Source organism: Lissotriton helveticus, chromosome 2_1 (genome assembly GCF_964261635.1).
Source record: "Lissotriton helveticus chromosome 2_1, aLisHel1.1, whole genome shotgun sequence".
NCBI lineage: Eukaryota > Metazoa > Chordata > Amphibia > Caudata > Salamandridae > Lissotriton > Lissotriton helveticus.
Window position 1 is genome coordinate 1,795,520,890 of NC_136059.1, and position 14,053 is coordinate 1,795,534,942.

Here is a 14,053-nt window from a genome sequence, read left to right on the forward strand (position 1 = left end):
ATTATAGCAAAGCTAGATTACTGTAATGGTCTCTTTATTAAGCTCCTAAAACAACATTTGAAGACACTTCAAAGCGTACAGAATGCGGCAGCCTGGCTTTTTTTAGACCTGCCCAAGTCCACCCAGTTTCAGTCTCCATTAAGGTACTCCACTGGCTCACGGTAAATAATTGCATTAAATTCAAGGCATTATGCCTTACCTATAAAGCCTTGCACGATCTAGGTATTAGCTACCTCAAAAAATCCCCCTCATGGTACATACCAAATAGAGATCTACGCTCTAAAAATTCCCCGGACTGTGTCGCACCCCAGTTTTAAGAGGCTTAAATGGGGAGGCAGTGGTTTTGCTTCAGAAGCCCCGGTTCTATGGAACAGCCTACCTATGAACATTAAAGCAGCCCCCACACTATTGATTTTTAGGAAGCAAACAAAAACCTGTTTTTTTATCCTCTAGTCGCCCAATACCCTCACATTACTGCCATCCAAACCAGCGCCAAGACACCCATGGGTATTCGAGCGCTTTAGAAACATTTTGACGTATCATAACACATGGAACATTGCATCAGTAGCATGTTTCTAGACATACTCTCAGTAATATAACATACAATTCCATACTATTGAGAGGCAGCTCAACATTGCAAGGGTGTATTTTTTTCTTTACGAAGATGCCATTTTATCCTGCAGAGAAAAATAGTGCTATTACATCTAGGGAAACCGTGTTACAAAGCAGAGAGATACGGAGATAAAAAAAGACTATGTGGTAATCTGCATGGGCAAGTGGGATGTGCATTGCAGCGGCTGTGGAAATATAGATGCTGAAGCATTATGGAAAGTAAGACTAAGTTGAGTACCCTAAATAACAAGCCAATAATCCGCAAAGGAAATTTTTCTGCTATGTACTCAAACACAAATGAATGGACAAGCAAAACGAAGCACCATAGTTCTTTTCAGTTGATATCACATGAAAAGAGGATGCAGTTCCATTCCTTGAGCTTTAAAAACTTGATACTTCCGCAATGTGAGGGCATTAGAGTTAGAGCATTTATCTTTGAAAGGGTTTCTCATTGTTGAAGCTTGAAATAGACATAAATAGTAACTTTGCTCGTAACATGCTACACACTGAAATTCAGATACATTTCTGAATTGCATACCAAACAAAAATACATAAGGAGAGAAAAATTGTAAAAGTTAGTTTGCATGGCAAATCTGGTTTCATATGGGTTCAGAACATACATTAAAACATGGCTGCTCTTGCACATTCTTTTCTCCTACCTTTAGTTTCCTCCTAGCGTTGAATTTCTTCAAGCAGTCTACCGTCTCCTGTCTGTGCATCATAGACGCCACAGTAGAGCGTTGCTGCAAAGGAAAAAAAAATATTTTTAAACAAATTCAATCTGAAACAAATTCAATAATAAAATATACACTTGTATACTATTTAACTTGGCCCCAAGCAACTTGTGGAATAACCCTCTTTTCTTTTTTGAGCACTGGCTAAGAAGAAGCGGGTGCAAATGCTCAGTGGACACTCTTAAGGATGATCAAGGTGTCTCATTTCTTCCTCAAACTAAACCTGCACCCTCAATTGTAATGACTTCATGAAGACGTGACTCATTGGCACACGTTACCACTCACGCTGCCGGGAAGGGCAGTGCTGTACAAAATGATGTCCCTTCCACATCTCCTATATATATGGAAAAATACACCATTCCGATACCCCCAGATATATATTCCATAAAATAGAGCAGAAGGTTAGAACGCTCCTATGGCAGGGAGCGGCACCCAGAATAGCGCTACACAAACTGCAAAAAGGAGTATATGACTGATGCCAGGTTATACTACTGGTCAACACAGCTCACAGTTATCAATGACTGGGTATATACGGATCAGCAGGAACCAACCAGAAAATACGCTGCCCCATTACACTTGTTCAGGGGTCAGGGGATGGTGGGAGGCAACCAATTTCCTGGGATGGCGCAATAGGTTAATGAGGGGAAAAAAAACCTATAGTGCAGTGATACCTTGAGAAGTACGAAGTTAAAAAGGGTTCCAGCATTGTGGGCACTTGGGATTAATCACTTAAAAGACATCTGGAGGGGACAGGCCATAATACCATTTACAGACCTTGCAAGAGAATAGGAGCTGTCAGCGAAAGAAAGGTACAAATATGTACAATTGGGTCACGCACTACGACAGCATGAAAGCGAAGGGGGACTCACTGCCAGACCTGTCCCCTTTGGAAGACAGGCTCATAGTTGACCCACTGTCTAATAAAGCAATTTCCTTGACGTACAAAAGCTACTAAACAATTCACCCGATGTACTATCAGCCCTCTGTCAGAAATGGGTAGAAAATCTTGGTGATATGGATGATGAAGAATGGACCGAAGCAATAAAAGCCCCAAGAGAAATAGCAATTAGGACCTGGTTTAGGCTGATTCTATTAAGGATACTCCATTTCTCCTATTATTCCCGGCACATTCTCTTCAGACTAGGGAAAGCATCCACCCCACTCTGCTTATGAAAGTGTGGTCTGGAAGCCACTTTATACCATATATTTTGGGACTGCCCGATCGGCCAGACCTTCTGGCACCAAATCACAACTATAATGACCCAAGTCATATCTCACACAGTTCGAGTGAACCCAAGAGAACTACTACTAAATATCTCAGGAGACGACCCTCGGAAAAGGTGCCTTCAGATCTGGGTCGCACTAGCTCTGGGGGGTAGCTAAAAAAAGAAATGTAGCCAGGTCATGGGGGAAATCAGACCCCCCCCCCAACTATACAATAGTGGCAGATTGACCTAGACTGGTGTCAGAATGTGGAGCAAGTAATTTATAAAGGGAGAGGATGCCCGCAGAAGTAGAAAAAAAAGTGTGGGGACCGTGGAAATCCTACAGGGGAACTTGAGGCCTCAGTGCGGAATGTAAAAATGTATAATGACCAAGGCAAGACTTTACTAGAAGTTGGAAATCGGACATTCAAAATGTAAACGGTCATGTAGTTTCTAAGATGCTGTTCCTTTAGAGCTCTATAGGTTACGCAATTTAAGGAACAAATATATACACGGTCATGTATTTATCATAATGATGCAAATGTTAGATAAAAAGAGTTAACTTTTTTTTTTCAAAAAAGTTGTCTCCATTTTACCATTCTCAACTCCAATGACTCAAATCAACAGCTTGACTACTTTTTTTGCAACCAGACATTCCCATGCCTTGATAATAAAATCTAACACTCCTTCATTTAATAAAATAATTTGTATAGATGACAGCTAACATACAAACGGACAAGCAGGTGTCTAGCCCCCCACCCACTCCCATCTAACAGCCTATTCCAGGGCAGACAATGGAGCAGGAGGCAAAGCTAATAACAGTAGCAACAACTAGGACCTTTCAATGTCCCATATGTTTTTTTCCTTGTCAAAGTCATGTCAATTCTGTGCTGACCAATCAGACTGTGTCAGGGCTTGTACAGAGAACTCCAGCACAAATAGGTTATCAGAAACACTGTAAAGGTTATCATGAGAATTCAATGGTGTCACACTGGAAGAATGGGTCTGAAATGTTTTGGGTGCAAAAACAACTGCCACGGATAGAATGAATGGGGTCATAAAGAATGAATGGATGGGGTCATGCGACAACAATATTCAGAATACAACAAATGTGTTGACATGGTTTCATCTAGGCTAATATTGGCAGCATTGAGACTAAATTCATGGCACCAAGGTACATTTTCACTAAGCTGAAGTGAAGGAATCCTGCGCTGCACAAGAGCACCTGCCTCTGGTGACTCCTCCCAACATAAGGTAAGCAGGGTGGTGTTCCCATCAGCCCCGTCACCGAGTACGTGGCCACTCGCTTGCTCCTCCACCACCACCACTCCCAGACCATTAGTTGTTCCCCTGAGATGACATGACCACTCGATCACCTATTTACACAAACCTTGCATAACTTTTCTATTTCTCAAATTCTAAATACCATGTGAAAGTATATGGATTGCTTTCCTACTGTTATTTGCCCAGATTTGTTCTAATTTCATTGCTAAAATACTACATAATACAGTGAGGAGCTACATATTAAAATAGTATATAGTGTAAAATGGAATTACTTACACAGATCCATGGATGTTTGAGTGCTTCTGTTGCAGAAATCCGTTTGGCGGGATTGATTGTGAGCATTTTGTTGATAAGGTCTTTGGCCTCGGGAGTTACTGTGTCCCACTCTGGAGATGGAAACTGAAATATTCACGACATTAAGAAAATACAGTTTAATGAAGGTACCAATGTTATCTCAATGTAGGATATGCATGTTTTACTTTCGGAATAAAGAAATGGGATCACATGACAAGGTACTCAAATATGCTACCTGAGACCCTCATCAAATATTAATTTAACATATTTTAGGCCTTATTACTGAAAACAAACAGATTTTTGTGCCCCAGATATCCAATTTTGTAAATTCTTATCAAATTACTTGGGCTGAGGTTGTGCGATCATGTTATAACAAGCTGCACGCTCGCACACAAATACAGAACTGCCTTGAATGTAAAAGTGTTCAACCAGAACCTAAAGTAAATCTCAAGAAACTTCATTCCCAGTCTACATTTAAGGGTACTATGTTAAAATGTTACAGACGCCATTCAATTAATGTGCATTTAAGGAGCTGAAATGGCATCTTTTTTTTTTTTTTTTTTTTACGTATTGCTGTTTGCAATAAAAAAAGTCTTGAAAAAGAGCTTGCCAACATGGGGCAGCATTGTTCAAGGATACCTTTGCTCCGGCTTTATTTGTCATTACAATGTGGCAGCCATTAGTTTTAGGTTTTTACTGTATTTTGTATACGCACTATACAATGCTTGAGACCCACAGCACTGCCACTTTGCTTTTTATGTTATTGTAAAACCTTACAATATTTAATATTTGCATAAATGGTTTGAAATCTGGCTGTTATTCTTTTATTTGTGCATGGTTTTATAATCGTTCTCATAACCCCAATGAATCCAACTGCGTGGTACCTTTTTGGTCCCATGGAGGTGAAGTAATCTTAAAGATTAGATCAATCAAGCCACCTACAAGACTTACCTTTTGATATATATTTTTTAAAATGGCAAACCAATGTGTGTGTCCCTGCCGTCGGTGCCCGGCTGCATGTGAAACTGGTATTCTGACTTATTTCGACCCTGGCACAGTAATGTAGCAGGTGCACAGATTCCGAGGCCTGCCCCTGACAATGCAAGAAGCAGGACCTGCTCTGTGACCAGGAAGGGGAAAACCAAACATGCCCTCAATCTAGGCTGTGGACTACAGTCCCTTTCCCGGTTATGAAATAAAGTTGTTGTGGCAGCTTTTGAAGTTATAGTGTAACAAGGCCCTTTTCTTCGTAAATGAGTGCCATGTATCCACCCCTCACATATTAAGTTCTGCTGCGATTTAAAGCCCAGAACTTGGGCAGAGATCCTGTGTGCATGTCAGGTGTGTGTATGGGTGCAGATCAGGTGTTTCACGTGTTTTCTGGGAGAATTCTGTGTTGTACGAGTTTGAGTACTGGGGACATAGGGATCCATTTTGGATGTCCTTGGCACATGATGGAGGAACTGGATAGACAATCCAGGCAGTGGAAGTGTGTTGCCTGCATTCCTGTTCTAGAGGGTGGAGATCCAGACATCTGAGAGGATGATGGGCACTGGGCTCCTTCTAGAAATTTAATTAAGGCCCTGTTAGAAAAGGAAAGCTAGTTAGTTCTTCCTGAAATCGGCCATGTTGAGCCTTGTAGGGGGCATGATGTGGGGCGGCAATTTTTGTTGTTCAATGCAAGGAACTTTCTAGGCAGCGCCTGCCCTTTTCTCAGTCTCCAGTTACAGCTTCAGTAAGGCTGGTACCAGTCAGATGCAGATATCTCGCCCTTTATTGTACCCTTATTTTGAGTATGCGTGTTTGGACCCTTCTCCATCTCTACATGCAGAGACATCAATTGGCACAAAGGCCGAGTCTGGAGAGCCACCTGGAAATGTCATTTCAAAGAGAACCAACCCAAGTGTGAAGCACCGGACAGTGGATCCACATCCCCAGTCTGGAAAAAGTTCATAAAAGTGTGATCCAAACCAATTAATTTAGTCTCAGTTCTAAGTTGTTCTTGACCTAGTAAAGCAGTGCTACACAGAATACTCAACGGTCTGCTGTGTAACTCCATGCACACAGTAGTGGGCGCAAGATATTTTACTGCTGCAGCAAAACGAAATTTGCACCACCACCAAAGTGATAAACCAGGATCCGTCTGAAGGCTGAAACTACAACAGAGAGGCAGCAATAAGAGCGGGAGGGGGGTGATAATGGCAGGATTAGTCAGTGACCCTCACCTGGCAGTTTACACAGTATTTTCAATCGCTGATTTAGGGAGTGGTGCACATAAGGGAGGAATGTTTATCCTACATTCACAATCAGACACTGTAACCAGGGGTCCTGAACAAATTCAAACAAAACCCTTTGGCACACACTATGTTCAGGTTATATACTGAAGGCATTGTGGCATTCTGGTCCATATATGTTGGTTTCTATACCCCGTATGGAGGCTAAGTCCCACGTTGACCTGCTTTTAATTGTATTGAGTTACTTCTACATAGCACTTGTGGTCTCCCAGCTGAGTTTCTTTGCAATGACCTCTCTGTTGGATACAAAACCCTTTGGCATGCACTATGTACAGGTTATATACTGAAGTTATCACAGTTTTATATACGTAAAAAAAATATACACTCTTGAGTAATTCCCTCTCCACACAAGAGTTTGATATTCCAAATTTTGTACTTCAGGGGTAATTTATTTGCAGATCATTTTCAATGTTCAAAAAATCAGATTATTCCCAGTAGCCAACACGTGTTTCGTCGAACTCTATCGACTTCATCAGGGCTTTGTGTCTCTCTGTAATCAATATAAAGCACAGCCGCGCGATAAAACATTGAACATGATCTGAAAATAAATTACTCCTGAAGTCCAAGATTTGGCATATCAAACTTGTGTGGAGTTGGAATTACTCGAGTGTATATTATTTTTGGACGTATATAAAAATGTGACAACTTCAATATATAACCTGTACATAGTGTGTGCCAAAGGGTTTTGTATCCAACAGAGAGGCCATTGCAAAGAAACTTAGCTGGGAGACCACAAGTGCTACGTAGAAGTAACTCAATACAATTAAAAGCAGGTCAACGTGGGACCTAGCCATCATACGGGGTATAGAAACCAACATGTATGGGCCAGAATGCGACATCACACAAGACTTTTCTAACTGAAAGAGACAGAACAAAGTTGCTGTTCTAACATGTGGGACAACTTTGAGTTGTCTGCACCTGGGCCTAATTATTGCCTGCTTCGGATTTGTAACCTGTAGAGATAAACTGAACCATAGCAGGAAAAAGAGGAGTAATGAGATAATGGGGGATGGAGGAAGGTAGCGCTTCACTGTTTGATGTAACCGAGTACAGCTCTATAGTGCCCCTCATCATGTTATTCAGTATTTACATTTGGTATGTAATTAAAGTATAGTCTTTTTTCATAAAAGATAAGCATTACATTGCTTACATTACATTGTTGGTTGTCTTCAGATCTGAGCTCTTGCCCCCACACTCACTCTGAGAAGTTTATGGCTCCTTGCTCTCCCTATCTTGAGAGTCAAAGGAGGAATATCAAATTGCTGCATCCCACTCACCTATACTACTTTCATGCACTTTTGATGGTGGTATGCACAAGTAGAAGAGTTCACACAAACAATGAAAATTTGCCATTCAAATCCACCTCTCATCATTAATAAAAATAAACATAAAAAATGAATTACCACCTTAGAGGGCTGTACTGTTACAGTGAGATCACGTTAACTATTCTGTGTACCTAGAGGTGTGTTATACAGAGTTGTACAATACATTCATTATTCTCAGCCAAATATGTCCACTATATGTCAACATAAATGGCAAAAAAACTACCTCAGAGAAACCCTTCAGTCCATCAGCAAATATAAAATGAAGGCATCAGTCAAATTGTCAGTGCCCACTGTACTCTGCTGCAATGTTCACAATACACCAACACATCTAAAAAAATCTACCCTTACGTACATCATAGGCACCAGCTTTGATTTGCTGGTACAGCCGATGCTGATCCTCATCCCAGAAAGGTGGGTATCCAACCAGGAGAATGTAGAGAATGACACCTAGAGAGGGAAAATAACAGATTATTAAGTCTTGAGGCAGGGGCTATCACTTCACTTGCAATAGTAAAAAAACGAAAGATTTTAAATAGTTGCATTCACTGGTTAATATGAGCCTTGCACACGTTCACCAACATTTAGTTGAATGAGTTTTCCCCAGGTCCACCATTAAAGTCTAAGTTATAATGCATACCAATGACATCCTTCGGGAGGGATTTCTACATGTTAAGATGTATCTGAAGAACCACATAAAATGAGGAGTGGAGTGCAGTGGGGAAATCTCTCTCAAGAAGTGAGCTGCAAGGTACTGAAAGCAGTGATGAGTAGAATACTGTAAAACAAGGATTTAAGTCCTGTAGGAGGATCAGATTCATAAGGAGTAAAGAGCAGAGTATGAAAGATGAAGGGGTAGAACCTCAAGTAGTAAGGAGTGTAATCTTAAGAAATGAGGTGGTGATTCTTAAATGGTCATGGGTAGAGTACTACAAGCCTGGGGAATTTAATTTCAAGAAGTGATGAGTGGCGTACTGTAAGACATGAAGAGTTCAACATGAAGGAGTGAGAAGAAGAGCACTGCAAGGAGTATATTGCAACACAGAGACAGGAATGGAATCAGAAGGAAAAGCAGAGTACTGTAAGGAAAGAAAAATTAACATAACATGACATGCATTTGTAAAGTGCATGTTCACCCAGAAGAGTTCTTAACACTGAATAGCAGATGTTTAATGTCACCCCAAAAATTTAGCACTATCCAACACAATGTTCTATTCTGAATACACCCTTGCATGGTTAAGGAGGTGCATCCATGCATCAAGTGACCCTACCTCAAGTGAATCTGGTACCTCAAGTGAATCTGGTACCCCGACTATTTCATCCTGGCTCCAAGGTTATGGATGGATGCCAAAAACATACTCTGGATGGGCATGAGGCTAACATCTGTGTGCCTGATCATGTACAGTGAGCAGTGAGTATGGCTGGCAGTGGGTAGTACCTGGACAAGCCTTTTTCTTGTTCAGGAATATGAGTGTGATACCTAAAGACCAGCTTGAGCAAAGCTCCACTCGTGTCATGACCAGACCCTCCGCTGACATCTGTGTGAATGTCGAATGTATAGATGGTGGAAAGACATATTGTTCATGAGTGTGTTTGTATGCTAGTATTAGAAGGATCCATGTTGAACTGCCTCTGGGCTGACATGGTAAAGAATAGAAGTTGTGAAACAGCTCCACAGAGTGGAAGCATATTACCTGCGTTTCTGAGGAGGCTTGTGTAACTCTAGCCAAAGATGTGTAGTCAGCCCTTTCTGAGAACTGCCATTTGGATAATGGTGTGAGAATGAAAGTGAAATCATGTCAGACAGTTGTGAAAAGATTATGGAGACAGGCTGGTCCAGTCTGGTGGGATATTTTACTAAACATTGCTATCCTCATACAATAAATGAGTAGAAATTTGTTATTGGCTGACCGGCAGGTGACAGAATGCTGGAAAGCGTCTCCTCTACAACACAGTGAGACTTCTCATGAGCTTTAATTGTGAATACTTCCATGGTTCACGCCGTAGAGCACCCCAGGGGGCCTCCTGGTAGATTAACGTATTCCATATGAACTGCATTTATGTCTGCTGTGATGACAATAGTTACATTTTTCTGAAAAGACAAGCGTTGAGCTGGACATTACATTATTGCAACTATTGTGTAATTGGTGGAGTTTCTGAATCTCTATCCCCAACGCAACCACCTGAGACTCCTTGGACTGCTCACCCTCGCTACTGAGCCAAGTGTTTAGAAGGTGTACTTATCCCAGTATGCAGAGCCATAGTAGGACAGAACCCAGGACATCAGTAGCAAAATACCTCAACCAAAAATGACTGTTTTTTCCAACAATGCACTCCTTATTTCACAGATTCAAAAACTTAATTGTAGTGCTTCCACGGAGTGTATGCTGCTCCCTTTGTACACATAACAAAACTTTGAATAGCTGCTCCTGATGCTAGGAGTAGTCCCAGGAAGCATTCATTCACTCTGGGTCTGACAGCCATGGGCTCAATTGACATTCAAACAAGCATTAGAAAATATTTTTTTTAATTAAAATCCTTGTCAATTAATATGTTTATTTCAATCTTGTTATAAAACCTCAGCTCATCCGCCTTTTATGTATGCAAATAAGCACCCCATTTTTCATATTCACAATTACGTTCCATGTAATTTGCACAATTTTTCAATTGTGAATTTGGAAAAATTTAGTGCTTATATGAATGTTTTTTTAAAATATTTTTTTAATGTCTGTTTCAAAGTCCATTAAGCGTGTGAATGTATGGCATTGAGTGCTCCCTGGGACTCTATTCGAAATAAAAACCGCATTTGCCTCAACAGGGTCCCTATCTGCCATTTCTGTCCTAAGCGGGTCAGTGAGATAATGTAACAGTTGGGGAATACCTACAATCAGAAATGAGAGTTAGTCTCTTTCGACTGAACCTGCAGTTTTATTAAAATGCATTAGAAAGTCAAAACATGTCAGGTCATGAATACATCCTCATATCATGCCTTTCTCTTTCACACCCCCATCCACCCCACTGGAAAATGAATCAGACCCACTCATCCCTGAGTACTTAAAGTGCTGACCGCCGGAGTGACCCATTGTGTGATTTTCAAATAGCGGTGAAGGGAAAGAAAGAGAATCAGTGGCGTTTTATATATTTCATTTTTATAATCATTTTATTGTTCAAAAAAATGTAATAAAGAAATAAGGCTATTCAAGCACATCTGGGTTATCCAAAGTACATTTGCAAATTATTTCCCCTTAGAGATATATCCTACTCTGGTAAAGAGGTAAAATGTTCCGTTCTGTTACAGAACATGAGTCCACTTTACCGGACATCAACAAAAGTGACAGAAAACCAGTCTTCAAAGGTTTGTAATTCTGGGTTTTCATCAAATGTAATCCTTCTGCACTAACCATTCGAGGACAGGTTGAAGCCAATGGCAATAAGTCTCCTGGCCAAGACCAAGCATAGACTAGTCTATTTGTTATTTTTCTTTTTACTTGGCCACTTATACACAACCATACAGCAGTGTTTTATCCTTTTATCCACTAGAGATCACATGACATCTTGCACCTTCAGCATTACTTCTTCACTGTAACTTGAGTCTCCTTTACAAGGTCAGGCCATAGGACTAAAGTTATTTTCTTGCCACTTTTGTCATTTGTTCAACTAGCTGGATTACTTTTATGTAAAATGTATGGGTTTAAATATAGACACTATCTCACCTTGCTGAAGACTCAGTCCCATTCAGAAATATAATTCTACCACAGTCGTCTTCACATTTTGTTTGACCGGAATTAGGGTATCTAAGCCATCAATCTGCAACACGCTACACAAGACAGTGATTGCATGTCTACAATATGACAACACAAAAACTAATCAGAGTCCCCTACCAGCTTTTTCCAGTTACGAGAAAACTATAAATTGTCCCCTCTGTTTCATGTGCCTCGTCAAAACTAAGGAACCTTTCCTCTGTATACAAGTGCCCATGTCAGAACATTCACCCTGTGCCCAGCACATCAGCGCCTTCAGCCCTCTTAAAGCATGTAAGTATTTAACTGGGGTGATATGGCATATTACCACGAGATCTGCATATACAGGGCATTCCAAATCGGACTCTTGACGAGTGACTATAGGAGAGAGGTTTCTCTCAATGCCCTCAACTCCATCGCCCACCAAAATGTAACCATTTAGATGGTTTCAGCGACTGGATACCCTCATGGATGACCAGAAGTACTCTACAAATCTACTGACTGATATACAATGGAATGTGAGATTGTATCGACTGTTCTGAAATCACAACAACCTCCCACCTTATTCTTGACAGCAGATTTCCCCTTCGTATCCCACACTGATCTTTCTCTCTGTTGTATTACACTCTTATTCTTCTTCTGCCTGCTGTCTAAAATCATAGGTTATCCTACTGGCTCCTCCTTTGTCCACAATTAAGATGGGATGGGATGTGTTCCAGTGTATAGGTTAGGGAAATGTAGATTATGGTTGTAAGACTGTGCATTGGAGAACAGCGAGCAAAAAGGTATGTTGCTGTACTATTGTTAAATCCACTGTATGCCTATTTCCATAAAACAGAAGATACATTTCATGAAAATGTGAATAATGGCTACAGGAAAGACATAAAATTCAAGTTGAGATCCTTCCTTCACCTAATTTCCCATCACAAACACGTATACTTAACTCCCACTCTAGCCATCATTTGTGAAAGTTGGAAATGAGACAGCATTGACAGACTGAGAATATTCAGGAGTTTGTTCATGTGGATGGAGTGAGATTGAATATAACTGAAAATTGCATAATCTTTTTTTGGGGAAATATATATATGTACTTGTTTGACGGCCTCTGACATTGAGGAAATTATTGCCTGCTATGGTCATGCGGTGTTTATACGTTTTAACATACTACTTGTGAGTCAGTGCATAACATTATTTTGGGTACAGTATGACGGTATGGCAGGATTTAATCTTAGAAATTTGGATTCCATCCATGTTTAGTTTGTGGATGAAATGTATGGTTTTGCACATTGTTTAATATGGTATTTTGTGTGAACAATTGTTTGACAATGGTAGGAGTATGTCTGTGCTGAAGTTATTGTACATTTAACACACATCTTATTGCCAGTGTATTGTGGCACTATGGATATTTATAATGGTATTACATGTTTTTTGCATTCAACAAGTGAATTCTACACATGTCTAACTACTATATATGTAATTCCTAATATTGTACATTGTGTAACATGGCATTTCGTTTGTGTAAAGATTTGACATTGGTAAGAGTGTAGGACAGGGGTGAGAGATTATGTGAGTTAACTTGTGAATTTCAGGTCTTTATAGGTTTGGTGCTGTAGCCCCTACTGATACCCCATCATTCTTAGCTCCACTTCTAACTTTAGTTTTTTTTGGGAATTAAATTTTCTTCTATAGGAGTGGGTCACCTACAAATGGTTGTGGAGTTCCCTTTTGCGAACAGTGTGACAGATCATCTGCCTGTTGTCCTAGCCCTTCTTCCCCCTTGCTTTTTAGAGGGTGAAGGTGGCGCATTACAGGCACTCTGTAAATGTGAAGGCAGCACATTAACGACGAACAGCTGATCTGTTTTATTTGTTATTTGTGTCACACTCCTTTCTGACTCTGCCACGTTGCGAAGGGAGTAATAAAGGGCATATTATAATAAACATTCACCTGCGAGGGAAAAGGTTGTACAAAATAACCCCGCCAACACTCAATTTATTGTTGTTGTTTTTTGTGGTGGCCAGTACCCCTGGTCCTTGGGCAAGGAGGGGATTGGGACATACTGCCACAAATCCACAGCCCCACCCTTGGGGAAGGCAGGAGATTTTACCAAATCCTCCCCACCATGAGGCAAAACTAGGAGGATACTGTGAAAATACTTCCATTCTGCTTCTGAACATGGAGAGATGGTTAAAGGCATACTTTTACCCCTTCCTGGTCATGAGGCAAGGCTGAGAAGAAAAGAAATCCAAGCCATACGCCATTGTTGTAAGTGGTCCGGCCCAGTGATTTCCTGCTGCAATGCTGCCCCCCCCCCCCACCCCTCCCAATCTTCATAAACTTTGAGAGGCTCGGTGAGCATCAAGCACAGATGCACAAATTGTGTGCACCTTTTGGTTATTTTTCATTTGTAAAGATGAACAAAAGATGAGAACTGGTGCATATACACTGGACAAGCTCATTATTGCTTATACCTCTAACTCAGGCTGAAAATTAACCAAACCACAAAAAAAACATTGTACATTAAATGCTGATGTACTTTCGTTCCAGGTTTTTGGGACACACTTATAA

The 14,053-nt window shown here is 40.7% G+C and overlaps 1 protein-coding gene across 17 annotated transcripts in view; it reads right to left on the reverse strand.

Moving 5' to 3' along the window:
• The window catches only part of CAMK2D (calcium/calmodulin dependent protein kinase II delta), an 805,387-nt gene that overhangs the window by 249,891 nt on the left and 541,443 nt on the right, over window positions 1-14,053 (reverse strand). For all 17 annotated transcript variants that reach the window (XM_078676756.1, XM_078676751.1, XM_078676753.1 and 14 more), the window contains exons 9-11: window positions 8,101-8,195; window positions 4,112-4,234; window positions 1,272-1,355 (exon numbers count right to left, since the gene is read on the reverse strand). In XM_078676756.1, coding sequence (XP_078532882.1) covers window positions 1,272-1,355; window positions 4,112-4,234; window positions 8,101-8,195 — 302 coding nt within the window. The remainder of the gene's footprint in view (window positions 1-1,271; window positions 1,356-4,111; window positions 4,235-8,100; window positions 8,196-14,053) is intronic.